Source organism: Miscanthus floridulus, chromosome 6 (genome assembly GCF_019320115.1).
Source record: "Miscanthus floridulus cultivar M001 chromosome 6, ASM1932011v1, whole genome shotgun sequence".
NCBI classification, from domain to species: Eukaryota; Viridiplantae; Streptophyta; class Magnoliopsida; order Poales; family Poaceae; genus Miscanthus; species Miscanthus floridulus.
The window spans coordinates 87,141,862-87,168,122 of NC_089585.1; the positions used below are offsets into that span (position 1 = coordinate 87,141,862).

The 26,261-nt window shown below is 41.7% G+C and overlaps 1 protein-coding gene across 1 annotated transcript; it reads left to right on the forward strand.

The window, feature by feature from the left end:
- The first annotated feature begins 368 nt into the window (after positions 1-368).
- Positions 369-24,807, forward strand: LOC136460784 (cytochrome P450 CYP72A616-like). Its single transcript, XM_066460357.1, has 3 exons — positions 369-702; positions 24,352-24,514; positions 24,621-24,807. Exons 1-3 carry the CDS (start codon positions 396-398, stop codon positions 24,805-24,807), a joined length of 657 nt encoding a protein of 218 aa, XP_066316454.1. The 5' UTR covers positions 369-395.
- Positions 24,808-26,261: the final 1,454 nt, after the last annotated feature.

Consider the following 26,261-nt stretch of genomic DNA (forward strand, 5'->3'; position numbering starts at 1 on the left):
TCAACACAGTGCAACCGTTTATTATATTCACTCTCTAGAGAAGAAACAAAGGATAGGGACGAACGTTTCCTCTCATAGTCTTAGCAACATCTTTGTTGGCGAATTTGAGCCACAGGACACTAGGTACATGCAACCAGCAAATTAATCTTGCTAGCTTCGGCCGGTGTTTTGTGTGGTGCATCTTATCCACAAGCACGTGTCCGCCAAGAAACCACAGGCATCAACTGCAGATAAAAATAGAAGTAGGAAAAACATGTGATGCCAACGGAGCGCACCAATCACTGGCCGTGTGATGCGGTGCCTACTACCAGTACTACTTATGTCGCGCTCGCTCTCTCACCAAGCACACACTGCACAACTGTGGCCTTGTGGTTGTCAACTTGAAAGGAAACGATATGGACGACAGCGTTGTAGCAGCTGCAGCAGCTTTGCCATCACCGTGGAGCCTGCTCCAGGGGCTCCTTGCCCTGCTGATCGTGTTGGTGAGCTACCGAGCCGCGGAGACATTCTGGCTGCGACCGCGGCTGCTCGACCGGGCGCTCTGGACACAGTGCCTCACCGGTACTGAGTACTGCTTCCCGGCCGGCGACCTCAAGGAGAACGCCACGCTCAACAACGAGGCAAGATCAAGGTCTATGCCGCCGTGCCATGACATTATTCCCCATGTGATGCCGCATCTCTTCAACACTGTCAAGAAGCACGGTATGTCGAACTTTCTTCTCGCCCATGCTGTGCCCCCCCCCCCCCTCTCTGTCTCTGAACTCATTTGCGCACTCCTCAGACTCACTACGCCAGATTCTTACAGCAGGAACGGGGGCATTTTTACTGTAGGGGCGGCTGGGGTTGGGGGCGCCCCTACAGTGGGCGTCCTCGGCCCCAGCAGCCTAGCCGCCCCTACAGATGTCACTATAGGGGCGGCTGGTAACCTGAGCCGCCCCTACAGTTGGGGCTGATCTGTAGGGGCGGCTCAATCACCAGCCGCCCCTGCAGCAGATGTCACTGTAGGGGCGACTGGTAACCTGAGCCGCCCCTACAGTTAGGGCTGATCTGTAGGGGCGGCTCAATCACCAGCCGCCCCTGCAGTTATGACTGTAAGGGCGGCTGAATCACCAGCCGCCCCTACTGATGGCGCACGAAAAAATAGCAGCCACCCTCTTCTTCCACCTCGGGACACACTCTTCTACACACACAAAAAAGGTTGGGAGGCCTTGGGCTCCTCCTAAAAATTGCTCTACTAAGGGGAGGTTTTGATCTCAAATCCTTTGGTGGAGAGGCTCTAAAAGGTAAGGAAATACGTCTCCAACTCTTTATTTAAGTTTAATTCGTTGGTTAGTGAGTAATTTGATTTTAGGTTTTCTCTCTCTTCCATGGAGCTTGAGCTAGTTATGAGTGAAATTAGACCCTAATTTTCACTATACTAGGATAAATTAGGTAGGAAAGTAAGATTGCACCCTTTATTAGTACATCTTTGTTAATTTTAGTGTAGTATTAGTGAAGTTTGATGCATGTGTCATGAAACCCTATATCTAGATCTAGGATTTTTTTTTTCTTTTTCAATTTTTCCTTTATGTGACTAGGGTTTGCATGTAGGTGAATGTGTAAGATTTTAATTGTTGCTAATGTGTAAAATATCCTCTACCATGGCTACTAATTATCATTTAATATCTATTTTGATTCCTTTCTATAATGTGTGTTTTTAATTAGTTATGGATAAATAGGCCATTAATTAATTATTCTCTACCATGAAATTGGAATGGAGTTTGCATGAAAGGTAGTGGATGAAATATTAAATGTTGCTAATTGTTTTATTTGAAATTGTTTATTTGAACCAATTAATTTATATTTTAAAATATTTATGCATTAATAATCAATTAATTAACTATCCTCTACTACCATGGTGCGTGTCTCAGGTATATACAATTATTCTCGAGTAATATTCTTTCTTTGGTTATTTTGTTTCTATAAGATGGACTACAGGAACTCTTGGATGTATGGTTCGTTAAGACACGACGCTTTTTTCCGTGATGAGGTGGACAAATTCATCAAAGCCGCAGAGAAGCATGTAACGACGTTGAAAGAGAATAGCGACACGATTATTTGTCCCTACAAAGATTGCAAGAACCTTATTGCATTTCGAGATGTGAGTACCATCGAAGAACATCTTATTAGAAGAGGATTTGTTCTGGACTACACAGTGTGGATTCATCATGGTGAAACAGTGGTTATTGATGACAGCGACGATGATCTAGCTGATGAAGCTGAAACCCAAGCATACTTGTGCCGATTCACAAATGGTCTTGAGCAACAAATGGATCGTGAATATGGTAATCAACAAGGTGGTGGCTTTGGCAATGAACAAGGTGGTGATGATGCTGGTGGTGCCAGCAATGATGGCGAAGCACGTGAGGAGGATGCAGATGACGGTGACAACTTGGATGAAATGCTTGGGGCCTTTGGACCAGAAATATTAGAAAAGAGCAAGAGAGGTCTAGAAAATCTTGAGAGGGTGACAAAAGCATCGAAGAAGACTGTGTATGATGCTGAGAAGGGTTGTCTGACATACTTCACACTGCTATGTTTTGTGCTTGAGCTACTCATCCTGAAGGCTAAGTACGGCTGGTCGGACTACAGTTTTAATGATCTGTTGTGCCTCATGTCACGGTTGCTCTCACGGCCAAACATAGTTCCCGCCAACACATACCAAGCGAAGAAGGTTATAAGTCCACTCACATTGGGGGTTGAAAAAATCCATGCATGCCCCAACCACTGTATCCTTTTTCGACTGTGGCACATCGTTCGAGACTTTAGATACATGTCCTAGGTGTGGGGCTAGTCGGTACAAGAACAATGACCTTCAAAGTGGGGTGGAAGCCTCCACAGGAAAGAGGAAGAAGGATGGGAAGAAGGTGGTGCAAGAATCTTAGCCCCTAGAGGAAACTCCATTAGGCAACGATACAAATAAGAGAAGAATTCCTGCCTTGGTTATGTGGTACTTGCTAGTGATCGATCGCTTAAGGCGTATGTTTCTGAACCCTAAGGAAGCCACACTGATGACATGGTGGGATGATGAGCGCAAGGTGGATGATGGTACGATCGCACACCCAACCGATTGTAGCCAGTGGCAAGCGTTCGATGCCAAGTACAAAGTAGAATTCAATGATGACCCACGGAATGTATGGTTCGGCTTGAACACCGATGGAATGAATCCCTTCAATGAGAGGATGACCGACCACAGCACATGGCCAGTCATCTTGACCATGTACAACCTCCCAATGTATTTGTGTCAGAAGAGGAAGTACCTTCTCCTCACCATTCTTATCTCTGGCCCCAAACAACTAGGCATTGATATAGACTGTGTTCTTGGAGCCTCTGATGCAAGAAATGGAGAGGCTATGGAGGTATGGGGAGCCGATGTACGATGCATTTCGGTGGGAGAACTTCATATGCAAAGCAATAATATTTGTTACTACCAATGATTACCCCACGTTGTTTGCCCTGTCTGGACAGTTCAAAGGCAAGATTGGATGCTTAGTCTGTTTGCATGGTACTAAATGGGTGTTCCTAGATGGATCCAGGAAGATAGTTTACATAAGGAACCGGCGCTTCTTAAAGACAGGTCACAAGTACCGCTGGCAAATTATACCTAAGATACTATGGCAACATCCTAGAGGATGAACCCCCTCTAGAGAGATGTCATAATGGAGAACATGTGTTCAGAATGGTCCAAAACATACACGTCGTCTATGGAAAGAAGAATCCGGATAGAACGATCAGAGATAGAAGCACACCTCCCATCGAAGGTGTACCATTCAAGAAGCAATCGATCTTCTTTTAGTACCTACCTTATTGGCCAGACTTGGAGGTCCCCCATGCCATTGATGCGATGCACGTGCAAAAGAATGTCTTTGAGAGTCTCATGGCTACCTTGATGGAAACGGGCAAGTCAAAGGATGGTCTCAGATCACGGAAAGACATGGTGCAGCTAAACATGATGCGGGAGCTTTGGTCGGTACAACAGGATAATGGCAAGTACAGTCTTCCCGTGGCTAGCTTCAACCTAACCCTAGAAGAGAGGAGAGCTATATGCAATTTCCTTAGGGGGGCCAGAGTGCCGACTGGGTTTTCGGCGAACCCAAAGAAGCTAGTGTCGATGAAGGACCTATCATTAACATACTGCAAGGCTCACGATTGTCATGTAATGCTGACAGTGTTCCAACCAATTGCAATCAGGGCTATAAAGCTAGAGTTCCTAAAGATGGCCATCACCCGCATATGCTACTTCTTTTCGAAGATCTCACAGAAGACGATTCACAAGCAAGAGCTGAGTGACCTACATGAATTCATGGTGGAGACCCAAAACCAGCTAGAGATGTGTTTACCTCCCGCTTTTTTTGATATAATGGTACATCTCATGATTCACCTGGTACATTAGATCGAGGCGCTGGGCCCTAGCTTCTTGCATGAAATGTGGTCCTACGAGTGGTTCATGTCGGTTCTAAGCCGATACGTGCATAACTGAACACACCCAGAGGGCTCCATGATAGAGGGTTATAATTCCGAAGAAGTCGTCGAGTGCTGCCAAGAGTGGCTAAAAATACAGAGAGGGATTGGTAATCCCTATTCTCGTCACAAGGGAAGGCTAGCTGGGAAGGGCACAAGTGGTAGGAAAGTGTTCCTTGACAATGATTACAGAGAGGTGAGTCGGGCGCATTACAGTGTCTTGTAGAGTATGGCAGTGATGCAACCATACATTGATGAACACATGGCTATCATTATGGCCGAGAGGAATGGCCGTTCAGATGATTGGGTTATGAAACAGCATAAGCAACGCCTGACATCATGGTTGAAGGACCAGAACATACAGCCTGGAGAAACCATAGATTCTATTACCATCAGTCGGTTGGCGGCCGGGCCATCGAAATAGGTGACGTCTTGGAATGCTTATGACATCAATGGGTACACATACTATACCGACACAAAGGACAAGGAAATCTATGAATCAGAACAGCGGCGTCCAAATAGAGGCTCTCGACGGAGTGGGGCGAAAGGTCCTGTACTTTGGCATAATTGAAGATATATGGGAACTTGACTATGAAAGGGATATAAAGGTGGCCCTATTTCGATGCTGCTGGATCAAGCAACATCAATTCAATGAGATCGGACAGAGAGTCGTCGACCTCCAGAATGTAGGCTACCAGGATGACCCTTGGGTGCTCGCTGAACGTGTCGTGCAAGTCTTCTATATGCCCGACCCGCAAAGTAACCTCCCCCAAAGAAAAAGATAAAGCACGTGGTGGCCTCCGGGAAACAACATATCATCAGAGTTGATGGCGTGGACGATGTTGAAGCTTACAATAAGTGCAATAAGATGTCGCTATTCACAAACTTTTGTAAGAAGATCGAGGCTGTGGAAAAGAACCTGCCCAAAGATGTATTGCTATGGGAACGAAAAGGTGTCAAGGGAAAAGTTATCACGGTGGGCTAGCTAGTTTATGTAAGTGTGTCAGTGTTCATAAGACTACATTCATGTATGTGTATGTGAGACTACATTCATGTATGTAAGACTACATTTATATATGTGTGTTTGAAACTACATTTATGTGTGTGTTTGAGACTATATTCACGTATGTTTATGTGAACAATGTGTACTAAGAATTTATCAAATTATGAAATTACCAAAATAAAAGTTGTCAATATATACATATGAAAAGTTTGAGCAATTTAAATTTTGAATTAAAAAAATGCAACTTCAGACAAGATTTTGGTACCCCAAATGATTTCAGCTGAAAAAGTGATAAATACCAAAGTTGAATAACTCATCAAGATATACAACTTTTGTATTGGTCATTTCTTCATATGACAAAGTGGTAATGATATTGTTCACAAATGTGACACATCTCTCGTAAGGTTTTATAAACTATGTGAGACATGTGTAAGATTAGTGAACAATGTGTACTAAGAATTTATCAAATGAATAAATGACCAAAATAAAAGTTGTATATATTCATGAGTTGAACAACTTTGGTATTCATCACTTTTTATGTTGAAATCAATTTGGGTCTCAAATTTTGGTTCGAACTTGTCCTTTTTCAAAATTTTAAATTTGAAAGGTTCAAATTTTGTGAAATGACAAGATGACTAAAATAAGAGTTGTATATATTAATGAGCTTGAACAACTTTGGTATTCATCATTTTTATGTTGAAATCATTTTGGGTCTCAAATTTTGGTTCGAACTTGTCATTTTTCAAATTTAAAAATTTGAAAGGTTCAAATTTAGTCAAATGACAAGATGACCAAAATAAAAGTTGTAGATCTTGATGAGTTGAACAACTTTTGTATTCATCACTTTTATATCTGAAATCATTTAGGGTTTGAAAATTTGATTTGAACTTGTCAAATTTCAAATTTCAAATTTTAAAATGTGTAAAACATTATCACATCCAAGTTTGATCACACTTAAATGTTGAAGCATGATTTTAGAAATTTTTAGAAAAAAAAAACCATCACATTTGGAGTTAGTATGAGGTAGAACAACTAGTTACAAAGTTTACCCACAGATTAAAAAGAGAAATCACACTGTTCTAGATGATCCTTACATGATCATAGTAAACAGTGTGATTTCTTTTTTTAATCTGTGGGTCAACTTTGTAACTAGTTTTTCTTTCTCATGCTAACTCCAAATCTGATGATTTTTTTGCTAAAATTTTCTAAAATCATGCTCTAGCAATTTATTTTGTTGGTTTTGTCAATATATACATATGAAAAGTTTGAGGAATTTAAATTTTGAATTTAAAAAAAATGCAACTTCAGACAAGATTTTGGTACCCCAAATGATTTTAGCTGAAAAAGTGATAAATACCAAAGTTGAATAACTCATTAAGATCTACAACTTTTGTATTGGTCATTTCTTCATATGATAAAGTGGTAATGACATTGTTCACAAATGTGACACATCTCTCGTAAGGTTTTATAAACAATATGAGACATGTGTAAGATTAGTGAACAATGTGTGCTAAGAATTTATCAAATAAATAAATGACCAAAATAAAAGTTGTAGATATTCATGAGTTGAACAACTTTGGTATTCATCACTTTTTATGTTGAAATCAATTTGGGTCTCAAATTTTGGTTCGAACTTGTTGTTTTTCACAATTTCAAATTTGAAAGGTCCAAATTTTGTCAAATGACAAGATGACTAAAATAAAAGTTGTAGATATTAATGAGTTGAACAACTTTGGTATTCATCACTTTTTATGTTGAAATAATTTTGGGTCTCAAATTTTAGTTCGAACTTGTTATTTTTTAAAATTTCAAAATCGAAAGGTTCAAATTTTGTAAAATGACATGATGACCAAAATAAAAGTTGTAGATCTTCATGACCTCTACAACTTTGACAGTTTATCAAATTTTTATTTAAGATCATTTGCTGTCTCAAAATTATTTTAGTAATTTTGATTTTAATTTTTAAAATTTAAATTTTTTTTCAAATTTTTAAAGGTTCAATTTTGCAATTTTAAACTATTATAATTGTTTTAGTTATTGTATATGTAAATATATCTATAAAAAAATAAATATAAAATTTTGTATTGTATTACTTATTATTTACATGTGAATAATTCATTTTAATTTAGAATTTTGAAAAAAAAAATTAACTGTAGAGGCGGGCCCTACAGTGGCTAATTCAGCGACTTATAAGCTCAGCCGCCCCTACCGTGATCTGAGATATATCAAACTCCGCTGGCCACTAGAAGTTGAATTTGCCGTCAGGCTACTCGCCCGCTCCGCCCGCGCTCGCCCGCTCCGCGCCGCCACCCGCTCTCCCCTTCCCCTCCGACCACCACACCACTCTCTTCTCCGCGCAGCTACAAGGTTAGGGTTTGGGACCTCGACCTCCTAAGAACCAAAGCCCTGTCCATCCCTCCGGCGCGCGACGCTCGTCACGCTCACGCAGCACGCTGTCGTCTCGCCCGTCTCCCCCCCGAACCAAAGCCGAGCCGAGCTCCCGTCTCCCTGTCTCCCGAGCCCCGCCCCGACCCGACCGCGTCTTCTCCTCCTCGGTTCGACCCCTCCACCACCTCCATGGGGTCGTCAGAGGCCGACGAGGACCAGCTCCTCAAGAGCTTCCTCGCGGAGGTCAGCGAAGCCGAGCAGGACAACGAAGTGCTCAGGTCTTCGTCCCCTCTCTCCCTTTCTCATCTTCTCCACGGCGGTTCCCTTTCGTTGCGAATCACCGTTGCGCGTCATGTAGCTTCAGATCCCATTCGTTTCGGGTTCTTCGTCTCTATTGTGCGGCCAAGTGGATGCAGCAATTGGCTGGGCGCCAAGTCTCGCTGAGATTTGGGGAACCCTTTAGCTCGAATGAACCCTAGGTTGCGTTTGTACGATCGTTCGCTTTTTCTAGTTGCCTCTATACTGTGCTAAGCGCGTGGGAATTATTGCTTAACCGTTTTTTGTTGTTAAGTGTACCAAAATTATTATTTATTTTGTTGCTGTGGAAATCCGTGGTACAGGAAATTGGCTCCTGCCACTTCCTTATGCAATAATTATACCCTGGTATAGCCATAGAATACACAGAATGTGCGGTTTTGAGCCGTCGTTGGTGTCTGAGTTAAGTAGCAGAGCGTTGGAATTAGGAATTGTTCAAGTTTGGTTGGCAGGAACTAGACCTTGCCAGTTGGATGACTGACCTAATGTTTGAATTTAAAGTTAATCTTTTTGTGCACGATGGCACCAAACAAGTAAAGAATGAACTACCCTCCACTATCTCTGAAAATCTCCCCTAGCTTAGAAAGTACCCAGTACAAGAGATTAAGAAAACTTTTTACAAAACAAACACGCAAAACACAGAGACACACAATCAGAAGAAACCCACATGGGCCTTCCTCCAGGTTGGCTTTTAACTTTTTTAATTCATCCGCCTTCTCCTTAGTGGGATTCATGTATCAACCAGAAGAGATCTGTGCATTTGTTTTGTGGGATTCATGTATCAACAGTATTCATAGAGATTTAATGTTTGTCCTTGTTGCTGATCTCCAGCGAACCAATAGTAGCTATGGTGCTTCCAAGAAAGGATTACTCAAACAGACCCTCTGGGTGAAAACTTTTTTGGAGACTACCCCAATATGCAGATGACACGCTCCTCATCCTCCCAGTAGATGCTAGACAACTTCTCAACTTGAAATGTCTCTCTAAGATCATTCTCTGACTCCACAGGTCTGCATGTTAATTTTCACAAATCCTTCCTAGCCCCTATCAATGTGCGGGAAGAAAATTGTTTACAGCTCTCTCTAGAACTTTTGGATGCAGTGTGGGATCCATGCCTTTAATTTCACCTATTTGGGGCTCCCCCTAGGTGCCACTAGACCCACATTCATAGATTTCACCCTTCCTCTCCAAAATTGAAGGTCGGTTAATGGGAGTTAGCAGATATCTGTCCTACCATGGCAGGCCAATCTAGTAGCTTGCTGCCACTGTATTGATCAATTAACTGGTGCACTATCATACCTCAACTTTGATATTATGGTTAGTGACCTATTGTGTGAATTACACCTCAACTTTACGGTTAGTGACTTATTGTGTGAGACTGAATGCTGCTAGCTGTTTAGGATCGCTGAGTGGGATCCTCAACCCTCCATGAGAGTTTTTCCTTGTGATTTCTGAAAATGAATCCCCATCCTCGTTTATATTAGAAACACAATCTCTTATGCGTCATCTCTTCATCTTCAACATTCATGTCTGTCTCGAGTCCACTTTCATCCCCTCTTGTCTTCTTTACTACTGCAGGGTTTTTCGCTGAGCGAGAGCAGCTGGGCTGCGGCCCCATTTGTGTAATCCGGGAGCGAGTATCCAGCAGGTGAGCACCAGATATATCTATCACAAGAATTTTACTTCTTCATTGTACTATAGTTTGGATTTTAGTACTGTAGGAGTGCACATTTTATTTCATGGACTTGTTGTTTATGAATTATGCTTAGCAGTGCTTTTCATAACATGGGATAGAAATTAGTTTCAGTTGTTTGGATTTTAGTATGGTCATTGTTGTGTTAGTTGTCTTTTTTTTCTGGTTTGAGATTGTCAGCCGGTGCATATTTTAGTTTAAAGGTTAGGAGATTTATGATGAGAGACTTTATGATACTGTTGTACTGTTATACTGTTGATCATTACTCGAGGGTTGAGAGACTTTATGATGAAAACCCAGTCATGTCAGGCACGGATAAATCTTTAGGCTGAGCAAATAGTATATCGTTAGTGGAAACAAATATCTAAACTCATGCTCTACAAGCAAGTTGCCCTGAGCTTAAATAATGTTCAAGTCTAAATAATGTTGGTCTCTGCAAAGGAAAGGAATAAATTGCAAATGATGGGCATCTGTTCTATATACTTCAGCAAACATACTGTACTGCAGTCTCTAACAAGTTGCAGGAGAGGTGGCAAAAATGAATGCCCTCCTGATTAATCAATAAATTGATTGTACAGTGGTAGCTTAGTTTGTACTTTGTCCTACTTAATATTCATCAGCTACTGATTCAGCTTATTGTTTACATAATTCAGTCTTCCTCTTGTGCAATTCACTAACTATTAACAAATAGAAACATGCACTGTACTTTAGCAAACTGTTATAGAGAAAAAAAGTTTACCAATTAGTTAAATGAAGCAACATTATTCCTTCACTATCAGGCAAATAAAGCATCCCAAGTACTTCTAGATTTCAGTAAATGGCAATAGAGCTGAAATTGTGTGAAATAGATGTAATCTCTCTTTTTTTAACAGCATGATAGACAACTATACTACAGAAAAGAATGTAGAATTAGGACTGAATGTGTTCCTTCCTACCGTTTGCTGCAAAGTTCACTCTACTGTTTGTTGCAAACCTCACTATTCTCCAGTTTTCAATTGTTTAAATCAGATAAAAACACTTATTTGAGTCAAAAACTCCATGTCCCAGCCACTCACGAGAATTAGATATTTTTCCCTGATGCTACAAAATAGAGGGGACAAATAAACTTACTGTAATATTATAGAGGAGACATACCTGACAAATAGGATCTATAGCTTCTTTGTACTCGCACACTGGAAGTTTAAATACATTCAGTATATTTCTGGTGTTGGTAGATACGGGTCCTCTCTGTGTTTGCTACTTTGAATCTGTTGACTTGAATAACGGAGGTTTCAATATGGTTGTTGTCTATTTCAGTATATGCTGTCTTGTAGCAGTGATCGCGCTACTAAAATTCACCTTGGTTGGAACTTGCTGTGAACTCTGGTGGAACCTTCTTTTGGTTTGTAGGGTCCTGCATTAGTCGTCAAGCAAGAATCTGGGTCATCCTGTTTTTTATTATTTACATGTGAATTTGATATATGTTAATTTGACATATGTTAATTTGATTTAGCACAAATAACCGTATTCCTGTGAATAGCAAGGTTAACTACACGGATTTTGCCCAAAAGCTACAAAGATTAACATATATGTTTATCATCATTCATTTTCAGTTTAGATTCTGGGGCTTTTGTGAATGAAATATCTAATTCTGTTGAATAGTAGTAGCTCATTATATATTGGAAAAAAATGGAGAGATTGCCTTGTAGAGAGCTCTTTCTGTTTAGGTATGTGACATTATGTTTTTTTTTATCATTGGATTGGACACATTAATGTAAATAAACTGCTGCTACTGAGAAATGTATGATGAATTTTCTAAAACTACTCATATGTGTCTGGATGGTTAAATGCTTCCTACTGTGGTTGGTTCCTTTAGAAAGGATTCTACATTTCTGTCAATTGATAGCAGTTAGCAAACAAATGCACTTTGTATATTTTATAATTAATCACTACATTTCTGCCGAATAGCATAGGCCTCCTCTGTAGCCTAGTGGTGTTTATTTCAGCTGCTAGCTGCAAAAGATTCTCCTCTGTAGCCTTAACAACTGGCTAAGCCCCTGCAGATGATTCCAAGTTCCAACAATTATCAATTAGTTTTAGTAGATATTCATATGTACAGTCAACGAAAACATGGGCTTGGTAACTGGCCGGGTGATGGCTTGTGACCTTCTGTCATTGAGCCTGTACTGTTAGTTCCTGGACTGTAGGAGAATCATTCTATTCTTTTTTCGGACATCTACACGTATTGACAGTAGGGGTTGTTTATGGTGACTGTCAATCTTAGATCTGTCTGCAGCTTATAGGGATAAGCTTGTACATATATGTATACGAGTGTCTGTATTTGTGCTGAAATTCATTAAAAAAACTATACACTTTACATGTACTACTACTACTAGTACTACAAGTACTAGTAGTACTACTACTACAAGTACTACTACTACAAGTAATCCAGTGGGTTCCTTTAGAGTGCTTTCAACTACTACTACTACAAGTACTACTACTACCAGTACTACTACAAGTACTACTACTAGTACTAGTACTACTACTTGTACCACTAGTACTACTACTTCTACTACTTATACTACTTTTTTTTCTTGCATCTCTTAGAACAAGGCACGAAATGTCGCGAACATCAAAGAGTGCATCCCGATGCTCCGTGAATGATGAGCAGCCATCCCATGGAGAGCAAGAACTAGATGACCAGCTTACTCAGGAGCAGTTCGATAACGAGTTAGAAAATGGTCTAGAAGTGATGCTTACTCAGGAGGACCTTGTCGATGATGAGGATCCAGTGGAGGGAGCCTAGGGAAGAGAAGGCGGAGAGGATGCCCAAGGCGAAGAAGGGGATGATGATGAGGATGACGACACCTCATCAGGGGGATATGTAAGTCCCGAGGATCCTTTCCCACTAGAACCCAGACGGAGGCCAACGGAGGACGAGTTGGACAAGGATTTTGATCCGAACGATGAGGTACTGGATAAAGCCTTACAAGCTTGTAAATTTGGCTAATGCTATGGCTATATGTTACCTCTGCTAACACTTTTGACCTGTCATAAATACAGGTCGTCCCTACTCAACCTTAGAAAAGACGACGTCGGCCTCCGGCTCATCTTGCCGGACAATACGTAGCGGGGCAAAGGAGATCAGAGGAAGGAGCCACAGATACTCACAATGAGGCCTCCACTCCACAACCTCAGGACACAACCACGACTGAGACTGTCCAGCCAAAGAGGAAACGAGGGGGATTAGAAAGCCAAACCAATATCACGACAAGGCATGCTATGTGATAACGGAGGTCGGGCCAGACGGGCAGATCCTTGAGCCATATACATACAGGGTGAAATTCCGTAATCACATCGGGTTTGTAGTTAGAGATAAGTTGAACCCAGCTATCCGTGGCTGGAATCTTGTACCTATGAGCCAAAAGGTAGACCTATGGGAGAAGCTGAAGCAGAACTTTAGGTTTCCAGAGGGAACGCACGAGTTGGTACAAGAAAATGCTTTTAAGATAATGGGGCAGAGCTTCCGACGTTGGCGGTCGGATCTAAATAAGAACTTTATCCAATAGAAGTTAACTTCTTTCCACGAGTATGGCAACATAACTCCTAGTCAATAGGAGGAGCTTGTGGCTGAGAAGACATCAGAGGCATCATTGGCCCTCAGTGCCCGTAACAGCGAGCAGGTGAAGAAGAACCAACACTACCCTCGTCTAGGCCTCGGTGGCTACGCTGGTAAGCAAGAGGTCTTTAGGAAGATGGACGCAGAGGCCGAAGCTGTCAGGGAATACGGAAGTGCCGAAGTTGAAGCCACGCCTCAAACAGTGGATATACGCGAGGAGTGTGGATTCATCCGGTAGTAGCCTCCAGTTTGCTAAGCCGGAGACCAGAGAGGTGGTATCAAAGATACTGAAACTTGCTGAAGACAAGGAGAAGGGCGCATTCAACCCTTCTAGAGAGAGGGACGAGCTTACCAGTTGCCTTGGGAAACCCCGAGCACACAGGACGCACCAGGGGGCTAGGGAAGAGGATGTCCTAGAAGCACGTATTCATAGAGGAGAGGCACATGTATAAGAAACATGGCAGAGACCGAGAGTCTAATTTTGAGCGCCAAGTGAAGGCTCTATTTGAAAAGATGTTGGTGGAGAAAGGACTGTCTACGATGGAGCCACAGACACTAATGGGGCCGCCCGGAGAACTAGCGGTAGTTGGCAGCCCTCCAGATGTTCCCAGCAGTCAAGGTTCCAATGCAACCGGAACCCCCGTCGATCGCATATGGGCACCAACCAGTTGCAAATTGGTGGTTTCGATGGGCAGGCAAAATGTGATCATTGAGGTGGCAACGGGCGTGGCACATCCTCCAGGTGGCACGTGGCACAATAGGGACATCCTGCAGGACTACACTCGGGTCGAGGTGCATACCGTGAAGCTCGAGTTCATGACTTAGAAGATAGAACACCCTACTCCCGAGGGGCTCGTGTTACTCGGAGACGTCATGAACCAGTTCATCCTCTGGCACAGATGGGACATTGTATTGACCGAGTCTTCACCAACTCCTGACTGAAGTTCATCCTCTAGAGCGACCCGTCGAGGACGGGGAGGTATACTCACTGGCCCATGACCATGACCACCACATGCTAGATACTTCTTCACCTTGTATCGATCAAGGGCATGATGACATGCCACATCCTTCTCCACCTCGTACCGAGCATGGGCATGATGACATGCCACGTCCTTCTCCAGCTCGTACCGAGCAAAGGCATGATGAGATGCAACATCATTCTCAACAAGCGCAGCCGATACATGAACAAGTGTCTCATAAACAGCAATTGCCTCGTGAACTAGCCGATACGTGAAGAACAAGTGGCCCCTGGAGCAGATGATGCACAAGTTGACAAGGACGTGCTCGAATAGGAAGCTCGAAACAAAATCCCAATCAAGATAAGGCCATCGTATGTGGGCATTAATGACGTCTCGTCGGTGCACAAGTGGATGGCCCATGACCAGTTCAAGCCTAAGAACCAAGTAAAAGAATTTAGAGCACCAGCTTCTGAGGAGGGCACCACTAGCAAACTGCACAAAGGGTTTAAAAAGTATCCAGCTATTGATAACCTCAAATGGTCAAATGATTGCCCGAATAAATATGAAAAAGGCAAGAACTTCCTACCAAACCGAGTCATACAGTGCTTGCCACGTGGAATGAGAAAGTTCCACGATTGGTACTTACGTGCTCAGATAACAGAATTAGAAATCTTACAAGCATGGATCCCTGCCGGCACATTTAGAGCCCCAGGTGGGCAAATTGCTGTTGAGTTTAAGAATATCCAGGCATGCTTCCACCTCGGACGAATGTAAATGAATCTAATTCGCATGTGGTGCCTATAAGTTCTTGCCCTCTCGATATGATATGAATGTAATCTTTTGATTTTGTTGTAACTAACCCGCGCCATGATTTATAGAATGTAAGCGGACTTTGTGAGAAAGAGGCCAGCTCTGAAAACACGGGTATATAGACCCTTCACCTAAAACAAATTTTAATTACCCTAAAGAGTGGAAACTAGATTGCAAAGAACTAGGAGGTGGAAAGACACTTAAGGAAAAAGAGGATATCAGGAACAAGAAAATATTGGAAGAGTCCCTCAAGGTTGCGGCATACATTGCCCTATGTTTTAAAAATCTCTAACAACACGATAATATATGGATACCATACCACTTCAAGTAAGTTCGACTGTATACTTAGCTTTGTTCAATATACTTTATTCGATGTAAAAGAGCTTATGTGTTCCTTCTATGACTAAATTCATGCAGCGATCACTGGATTTGCATAGGCGTCTGGCTCTCACATAGCATGGCATGGGTCTTTGATTCAGCGGATTTCTCAGTCGAGACATACAAAGACTTCATAGCGATTGTCAAGATGTATACATATCGACAATCCTCATTTTAGCTACTATGTTTGTATACATACTTGTAAGGTTCAATGTGGGATACTAACAAGTTGTATTTGCTAAAACCATTGGAACAGGGCATTCAGGCACTATGTCCTAGGAACGTAAGGAGAGGCATCATCCAAATAGAAAGGAAAAGTTGTATGTCAAAACTCTATGTGCGGTAAGTGTCATTTACTTTGGTACTTCATATATTACGTGTCTGTCAATAGTATTACTTAACGTCTCCATATGCAAAACACAGTGCCCCAAGCAGAAGTCTGGGAGTCTATATTGTGGATACTACACATGTATTATGATGAGTACCATCGGTAGCTACAACAGAAATCCTAATTTGGTAAGTTTGAACCTCTTCGCTCGTAGTATGAAAAGTTCGCATATGTTGTGATATAGTAAACCTAAACTCGTTCTCTTGTAGTTGGAGAAAGATAAAGACACGAGAAGGAACCCATACAAGGATGATGAGCTCTTAGAGATGGTCGACGACCTTTGCAACTTCATAATGGACCAGATTGTGTACCATAAAGGCACTTACCATCATCTTCTTTCCGATTTAGGTAGTAATCCTCTATACTAACATATTCGTGAGACTGATAGGCTAGCCCTAGGCCATTGATGACAATGTGGACTTGTGGTATGGTTTGGATCAGACTTTGGAATGGTTTGGACTTTGTTTTGCATGTGGACTTATGGATTTCTTAATGGACTATGTTATAATGATGGACTTCATAATGGACTATGTTGTAATGATGGACTTTTGTGAATTATGACTTGTGATGATGTTCTAAATAATGGTTTTGTGTTTGTGGATGTATATATGTATATTTGTGGCGGTCAGATTCGAATTTGAATTATATATATATATGGTTAGATTTGAATTTGAATTATTATTTTTTTGTTGGAAAATCCACTGTAGGGACGGTTCTTGATTGAACCGTTCTTACAAATACACACAGCAGGGCGGCTGGTGATACAGCCGTCCTTACAGAAGTCCACTACAGGGGCGGTTGATATAACCAGCCGCCCCTACTAGAGGTCACTGTGGGGGCGGCTGAAAACACCAGCCGTCCCTACAGAGTGCACTGCAGGGTGGCTGAAAACACCAGCCGCCCCTACAGAGGCACTGAAGGGGCGGTTAGAAAACCGTCCTTACATAGGCATCCCTCTGTAGGAACACCCTGGGAAGGGTGGCTGACGCAGCCATCCCTACAGAGGCTCTAGAGCCGCCCCTATAGTTAAATTTTGTAGTTATGACTAACACATCCTCCTCCGCTGCCCCCTCCCTCACGCTTCCACCGTCATCCCCGACCAACCGCTATCTCAACCGCCACCATCACCGTGTGACGTGAATTTGTTGAATGTTTGCTTCTGATCTGACGTGAACATTGAGGTTGACGTCGCTTGACTAGCTAGTGTTGTGAATTATTGGCCACCCGACAGTCTTGTTCACATGGCAAGTTAATTCTTCCCTAGGGCATCTCACCTGTCACCGGACCTATGGCAAGTTTAATTTGTTCCATGTTATATTTCAAATTTTCATCCCATTTGTAAAACAATATTCTTATGCAAATATAATTTCAATTATCTATATTTTTAAAACACGTTCTATAATATTTTTGTTTGTTTTGCAAAACATTATTGTCGCGCTTGTACAAATTCAGTTATAATAACTGTACAAATTATTACTTCAAAGTGTATATAAAGGTCTAATGAATTTGTGTTAATAATATTTGCCCATGATTTATAACCTTGTGTACAGCACTATGTTTTGTTCTAGGCGTCTTATGCTTTTTATTCCATTTGCATGGCTTTTTCTAGGCGTAGGATTTTTTGTTGTTCTTCCTACACAAATTGTTCTTTCACCAAATAAACTTTTATTCCGATTCAAATTGTAGGTCAAAGGTAAAATCTTTCTTTTGTGAGTTTGAATGGTTTATTCCTGCCTTCTAGTAGGTGTACAAACTTTTGTGGGGGCGCCTATGAATTTTTTTTTTAATTTTAACACTTTGAAAACTAATTTTAAATCTAACACTGTCTGTTTTTTTTAATCTAACACTTTTGGCCGCCCTATTGCCCTAGCGCGGCTAAATGCTTGTGTCGCGCCATGTATGGTGACGTGGCAGAGGGCTGACGTGACGATGACCGGAATCGCGGACTGATGACGTGGCAGGAATTGTCGCGCCATCGACCTTGGCGCGGCAGTGCCACGCCCTGATCCGTGGCGCAGCAGAGCCGAATGAAACCTCGTGGCCAGTCCCGCCTGCCCAAGCAGCAAGCCCGCCTGGCCGCCGTGCCCGCCGCCCGCCCGGCGGTACCTGGACGGTTTAATCGGAATGCGTCGCGCCGATAATGGGAGTTATTGTAAGTATTGCTTGACGTAAAATCAATAGTGGATTTGTTTCTGTCTTTTGTTGATTTTTTTTCACGGCCGAATAGAGAATTTGATAAGCCAATGATATTTTTCCGTCTTTCATAATACGGTTAACCACCATGTTAACTAATCGATTACGAAAAATTAGATCGGATTGAAACGAATATTTTTTAAGGGAACTTATTTATTTGACTTTTTAGCCCCATATTGTAGGATTCCAAGGACACCAATGCACCTGAACATTTCGTAATTGAGTTAGGCTGTGATATAGTGTAGATCGAATAAGACACAGGTATGATAGTAAAGAGAGCGTAACCTGGTGTTGTGTCAGGACGTTGAGACCATCAGTGTACTCCCTGTAATTGCGTATCGCATTCCCTCTAACTAACTCTGATTCCGTCCAGATAAACAGAGCTGTAGGGAGTGTATCTTGCCCGTTCCATTGCTGCATTGAACACGATAATGAATTAGACATTAATAAACTCATCATATGTAACCATATCGAAGAATATAATGAACAGAAGTACTTACCGGTAAACCAGTACTAAGGGGCCTCCCAACAGGCCAACGTTCAACACCAAACCTAGAGTAGGCATAAGCAACCCCCAAGGTTCGCATACCCTAAGGTGCAACGGCAGGCAACGCATAGCTATCGATACGTCTATGCCAGGACTGCGCTGCCCCTAGCTGTATGCCGCTATGTTCTTCCCACGACTGGCGTAGTATGTCAAGGAAGATCTAGCTGATGGTGTTGTCCGAGGCGTCTGGGAAGAGGAAAGCACCAAGAAAGTACCAGAGCCACACTCGAGCGAACCTATCGATCATAGCCTTCTCAGTCTATGGGTCCAAGTAATCAAAGCGCTCTGTGATCCAGGATGCACGAAACACCAGAACTTTTCCTGAAATTGACCAAAGAAAATGAGACCCGATGGCTGCAGAAAAGCAATGCAAGTATTAAATTGGCTTGAATTTCTCACTTATTTTTCTTGAAAGCCTCGTCATTCGGTGGAAGAAAGCTAGTAAACTGAGCCACCAGCTCCCTCTAGTGATCATTGTCAACTATCCCTATCACTAGAAGTCCCCCCAACCGAAGGCCAAAAATAGCCTTCACATCCTGCATGGTCAAGGTCATATCGTCACAAGGTAGGTGGAACGTGTGGGTCTCAGGTCCTCCACATGTTATAAGAATAGAACAACTGTTAGTTACCTCAAATTTGTTACAAGAAAGTTTATGTACAAAGAATGCACTCGCACCTATCTACAGCTGCAGTAAGTAGTGCTGGGTCAAGGGGCAGAAGACCGTGGTTGACAACACGGACAAGCTCGAAGAAACCGGCACACCGTATATACGGTGTGTAACGCTCGTCCCACTGGTGTACCTTGGTGTGCGTGCGGAGCCTCAAAGTAGGCAAGACCACCTCTGCGTCGTTGTCACTCAAGATGTGTACTCGGTGCTGGTCGTCGTACTCCACCTCAAGAATGAGGTACAATGGGTGCTGCGTGGGAGGGGCCATCCTGTTACAAATTGATAAACAAAGCGTTAGAGTATTCAAATTAACAAAATTTAAGTTAACATTATGTAGCATTGCAAAATTTGAACTACTTGTTATGCAATACGAATACAATATGAAACCACATGTATATATTCAAAGTAACATTAACAGATATATCACGCACTAGTAACATAAACAACTTCACTAGGAATATAAGCATTTGACGAAACTTCATGAAGTCATCAAAATCGACGTATCACACACTAGTAAGTACCGACATTTATAAACTAGTATCTATACCCAAAATCCCTAACTAAATAACTAACTATAAACTAAATAATAAATACCTAATCAATCCCTAAACCCAAAATCCTAACTATACTAGAACACAACCTTAAACCTAAAAACTATCTACGTAAATCACAAACAAATTCACTAACCTAACTATCCTAAATCACTAACTACCCTAAGTTTGACAAACTATCATAAATCAATAACAATCATAAAACCCTAAATATCCTAAATTACTAACTATCCTAAATCACTAATTATCCTAAAATAATAATAATCAAAATAACATGAAATCGAGAGGGAGGTACCTAAGGAGCGGGCGGCCTTGACGCATCGGTGTTCGTGGCGCGGGCGGCGCGGGCGCTACGCGGCGGGAGTGGTTGGGCGCGGCGTGGGTGGGCGCGGACGCGGACGGGAGCTGGCGGCGGGCGCTGCGCGGCGGCGGGCGGGTGGGCTCGCTCGCTCGCGATATTTATTTGGCCTAGCCGCGCTGTCGTGCCAAGATCGGTGGTGCGGCAGAGCCCTACCACGTCAACGATCGCGATTCCGGTCGTCGCCACGTTAGCCCGCTGTCGCGCCACCATGCATGGCGCGGCACAGGCATTTGGCTGCGCTAGGACAATAGGCGTGGCCAAAAGTGTTAGTTTTAAAAAAACAGGCAGTGTTAGATTTAAAATTAGTTTTCAAAAACTGTTAAAATTAAAAAAAAATCGACCTATACGACCACCCTGATGGCAGCGTGCACCGCGTCGTCCATCTAAAAAATAATTTTCTCGTCACCTTTTTCACCTTGTGCGCCCCCATCGGCCCACTTCTGTGACACCACGCATGACCCAATTCCAAAATTAGCGCATCCCCGCATGGGGTTGCACGTAGATTGTTGAACTAGTCTTTTCTACATGCATGGACTTGCTTGGGAAAGTGAGCCAGATATTTCTGTAAAGTTTTAAAAAGCTATAGTTGCTAAACTAAGAATCAAAATTAAATTTCGATTTCACCATTGTATTTGTTACAATAAATTCTTCGAAACAAGATCTCACATGAATATATTTAGATTCTATTAACGAACATTTATGCTATGAAGATAGAATATTTTTATTTTATCGAGAAGATGGTGATGTTCTAGATCTTAAGATAAGATGTTCCACCTTCATAAGACAAATGTTCTAAGTTCAGAAAAACAATGTTTCATATTTAGGATAAAAGCATTCTAGAAAAATAGTATTATAATATCCACGACAATAAAGAAAAGATGAATAACAAGAGCTATAACATGTATAAAAATAGATAAATAACATAAATAGAAGCAAAAATAATAAAAGATGGAACAAAGCATAAGTAAGGAACATCACATGTATACTGCAGAAACATTATATCTATCTTATACAAATATAGAAATTGAAAGAGTGAATCCGTAATAGAAAAAACAAACAAAGGAAAAAGGATAAGACAAAGAAAAGAAAGGTCATCTAGCCTTTGTAAATAAAAATACGAAAGAAAGAATGAAATAAAAAATAAAATATAGCATAGAACATCACATGTATACTACTGAGCATCAAAAATACATCACAGAACTAAACATTTATACTACGCAAACATTACAAAATATAGCATAGAACATCACATGTATATTACTGAACATCACAAATACATCACACTTATACTACGTGAACATTACAAAATATAACATAAAACATCACATGTATCATTAAATGTAAACAATAAAAGTGAAAAATAAAATTTGTGAAGTAATTAATTACTCAAATAACAAAAAACAAAAATTGCAAATAAATAACATGAATAACCAATGATAAATAAATAGAAAAATTAAAAACTTCAATAAGGAATAGAAAATATAAAAGTCAGCATACATACTACTCGATCATGGCATGTACCAACATAAAATATAAATAAAATAAAAACTAATCAGAATAAAATAAAAATTGAATATGAAAACAAAACAAAAATAATCTACATAAACATAAAATAAAATAGAAAATAAAGGTAAATAAAAGAAAAGAAAGAAAAAACATGGAAACATGAAAAAGGAAATAAAGATCAAAATTAATACAGTAAAATAAAAATAGTAAAATAATAAAGAAAAAGAAAAGAATGACAAATGTCCACGAAAATGAAAAAAAGAAAACGACAATAAATGAATGAAAGGAAAGAAAAAAGAAAAAAAGAAAAGGAACACATACAATAAAAAAGAAATGAAAATAGAAATAGGAAGAAAAAGAATAATAAAAGACCACCGAAAAAGAAAAAGGAAAAATAAAGGAAATGAAAAAGAAAAGGAAAACATAGAATAAAAAAGAAATGAAAATAGAAAAGTAAAAAACAAAAACAGAAGAAAAAAAAAGGTACATACCTGGAATCGTAACGTGATTACGGGAGCATGCGCTCGGCGTCTGGCAGACTCGTCACGTGACGCCGCGTGGGCCGTTGTTTAGCCAGGCATCGTGTTTAATTAATTAATTAATTCTGGTGCCACGGAGGGGGGGGGGGGGGGGGGGGGGGGGGGGGGGCGGGTGTCGATGCAGGGATTTCATCCTACTGGACGGCAACGATGCTTTTCGAACTTTTGTCCCACTTGAATAATTCTTATCAGGCAGGCCAGGAAACAATCTAAAAGGCCCACTAAGACAAATATTCAGAATTAAACACACAAACAATTGAGTTTTGCTCAAAAAAATATTAGTCTGAAGTTAGAAAAGGAAAAAATGGTGGAGGTGGTCAGCAACGTGATTAGGGGAGGGTCCAAACGGGCAGCCATGTCATACTTATCATGGGTCCACAGGAGCACGGTTTGCTACCAGGCCTTGCAATGCTTGTTCGCGGGCTCACTCCAAGGACAAGGCATGACATGTGGATGGTTTAAGTGGGCCGGGCTGGCACGGTCAACCCATAGAGGCCGGTGGGCCAGGCTGTGCGTCAACCCACATGTTTAAAAACCTCTTAAACTGAGTACTTGGAAATTTATATTTGTTTTTGGTGCATTTCATACATGAATACACAGGAAAATATAGTACATAGTTGAATACTTGATACATTTCTAATTCAATTCAAGTCTTCGTACTTCAATCACTTCAAACCTTCATACTTCAATCAAGCTAAGCATAAAGAGATCAACGTATAGGATTTTTCATGAGAGAGACCAAGAGCCAATGATACTACGAGATGTGAGGAGATATGGCATAAAGGGCTAGAGGCCGTGGTGATGGTGAGTTGGTGGCGCTATGAAGAGCACTCATGTTGGAAAAATGAGGTACTAATTAGGGATTTTGGGTTAGGGTTTGGGTTGAGGGCACAAAGACACAGGTTATATACCATGTGGTGGTTTTAACGGGTCAATCATGCCGATTGTTTATACAGGCTGTACCCATGCCTACCCGTCGTGCCACATCAATGACCCACGCAGGAACATGGGGTATCGGGCCGTGCCAGTCGAGGCATGATCTGGATATCACTAGCAGAGAAATAGGTTGTAGTTCTGGTTGGGAACTAGCTTTAGTCCCGATTTCCCAACCAGGACTACGAATTCGGGACTAAAGGTCCTGACTTTTAGTCTCGGATCACATAACCGAGACTAAAGGTCCATCATCAGAAGAAAAATAAACAAAATTGTAGGGAGACCCCTCTTGCGATGTGTGAGATTCGAACCCAGGATCTCTTTCCTCACGCATAAACTCCTTACCAATTCAGCTGTACATCACATGTGACAGGGTCCTGGACACTCTCCTTTTGAATTGACCTATTTGGTACCTTTAGTCCTGGGTGGGAGACCTTTAATCCGGGTTGGTGACACCAACCGAGACTAAAAGGTCATCCTTTAGCCCCTGTTGGTATTACCAGCCGGGACTAAAGGTTGAAGGACCTTTAGTCCGGGTTGGTAACATCAACCGGGACTAAAGGTCGACCTTTAGTCCAGGGTTGGTAACACTAACCAGGACTAAAAGTGGCCTGCTGCGAATGTGTGCTAGGACAGGGGCCTTTAGTCCCTGTTGGTAGCTCCAACCGAGACTAATTCTTTCTTTACTCCCGGACGCAAATACCGAGATTAAAGCTCAAAATCGAAACAGATGAAAGGTCATTTGTCTACCAGTGTATATAGATCGTGTCGTGCTTTGGACCATGCTTACGCGGGGCTGTGTCCAGGCTGCATACTTGATCCCGGGAGGTTTTGGATTTGTATCACCCTTTAAGATCTGACTTGTCGCTATTTTCATGTTTAAGTAAACAAATTCAGATAGTCCTTGTCATGCTCATTTCCCTAAATTTGTACATTCCTACAAATGGAAAGTTCCCTAAATTTTATAGGTTGAATTGAAAGTTTCATAGCTTTAACTGCACATGCAAACGCTGAACTGCAGGCGACATTTGTATCACCTGGTTCGGACCAATTCCCAGGGTGGTTATCACGGAGGCAGAGTTAATCAGAGACATCCTATCTAACAAGTTTGGCCACTTCGAGAAGTTCAACATCAACGAGCGGCTAATCAAGGCCTTCCAGTATATGTACATCCCAGGCTTCATGTAAGCACTTTCTGATATGTCACATAGTGCCGTAATTCTAGTACATTAAACGTCATCACATTCATATGTGTGCGCTCATGCCATTATAATATAACTATATATGCAGGTTCTTCCCGACACAGAACAATCGGAGGATGAACGAGATCAACAGGGAAATCGAAGGGACTCTGAGGGGCATGATCGAGAAGAGGGAGCGTGCAATCGAAAACGGCGAAGCGGGCGGCAATGACGGGCTCGGTTTGCTACTGCAGTCGAACCACTACGGGAGAGGTAAAATTCCTCGAGTGTCGTAGACTTTCTCGAGTGCTAAAAATTGGACACTTGGTAAAGCCAATCTTTTCCGAGTGTTGCACTCGAGGACGAATAGCACTCGAGGAAGAGAGGCTTTGTCGAGTGCCACAGAGTGCCTAGCACTCGGTAAAGAGCGGCACTCGACAAAGGCCCTCTTCCCCAAGTGCAACACTCGGGGAAGAGCGGCACTCGGCAAAGAAAAATGTTACTTGACGGCTCAGCCGCCCACGCCGTTAAAAAAAATCTTCCCCGAGTGCCTTTCCTGGCACTCGGCGAAGAGGCTGGCTTCCCCGAGTACGCTGTCATGGCACTCGGCAAAGGGCCTCTTTGCCGAGTGCCAGGGAAAACACCCGGGGAAGAATTTTTTTTTTGTTTTTTTGCCCCTATTTTTTTGTGAGGCCTTCTCACATTATTTAAAACTCCTTGTTCAAATTTGGGACAATTTTGACTTTTTTATGGTATATTTCGTTAATTTTTTTTCATTTCGTTGAATTTTTTTGCATACTTAAAATTTGAACTGCAGGTGCATGAAATAATGGAATTTGGTGATTCAAAAAAATGATATTCAGGATATTTGGTGTATGTTGAGGCCGTATCCAGGAACTCACATGAAATGTCGAGCATCTTGTTGACGTAACATGGCGAGGTACTTGCAGGAAAAGTGTATTTAAATCATATAAAATCCGAACAAAGTCCGAAAATCACAAAACTTGTCGGGGCATCATGTTATCGCATGTAGATGCTATGATAAAAAATTAAGAAGGTTTCGAGCAAGTTGTGACGTCGGATGCCTAAAACCCAGACATCTACCTGACCTTTTCTTGCTTTTGATAATAACCTGACCGGCCATATCTATATTATTTGGCCCTTTCAGAAACTGAAGCTCAACTCAAAAAAACTCACTCTGTTTCCCTCTCATTGATCTTGAAAGTGGCGAGAAATGGATCGTGATGATGTGGCTGGCTTTTATTAGTGGAGGTTAATTGCAAACATATATTCCTGACCTCGTTCTGAGACTTCTAATTAACCCAGTACAGTACGCAGTGGGATCTGTTCTTTTCATCTTTGGTATTAATATATTTCTTGATTTGAATGGGCAGGGCTATTAATATTAACTCCTTGAACGATCCTTGACATTGGAGCATGTACAGATCAGCGAGCAGTAGAGTATAAAGGTACTTCCATTGGCACACTACTACCACATGCCATGCATGTTGTGTATGCTCTCTATTAATTTGTCAAGTTAGCACGACATATAGCTTGTATAGACAGCGAATCGATCGATGTTTACTTGCAGGTATCTGAACTCCTGAGTTGACCCGGCCCGGTTGATGAATGGCAGGTGATTCAGCTAATTAATTCATTGTGATATGTGAAGAAAATAAAGCCAAATCAACTCTTCTGCTGAGGGTGGAGCTGAGGCCACCGACTGGCCAAATCTGGTCCGCTTCAGCTC

What these genes read in the sequence shown, in the direction of transcription:
- LOC136460784 (XM_066460357.1), top strand. Translation starts at nt 396, where the DNA reads ATGGACGACAGCGTTGTAGCAGCTGCAGCAGCTTTGCCATCACCGTGG. An exon ending in CAACACTGTCAAGAAGCACG is followed by an intron (nt 703 to 24,351) that starts GTATGTCGAACT and finishes GCTGAACTGCAG; the next exon opens with GCGACATTTGTATCACCTGG. An exon ending in ATGTACATCCCAGGCTTCAT is followed by an intron (nt 24,515 to 24,620) that starts GTAAGCACTTTC and finishes CTATATATGCAG; the next exon opens with GTTCTTCCCGACACAGAACA.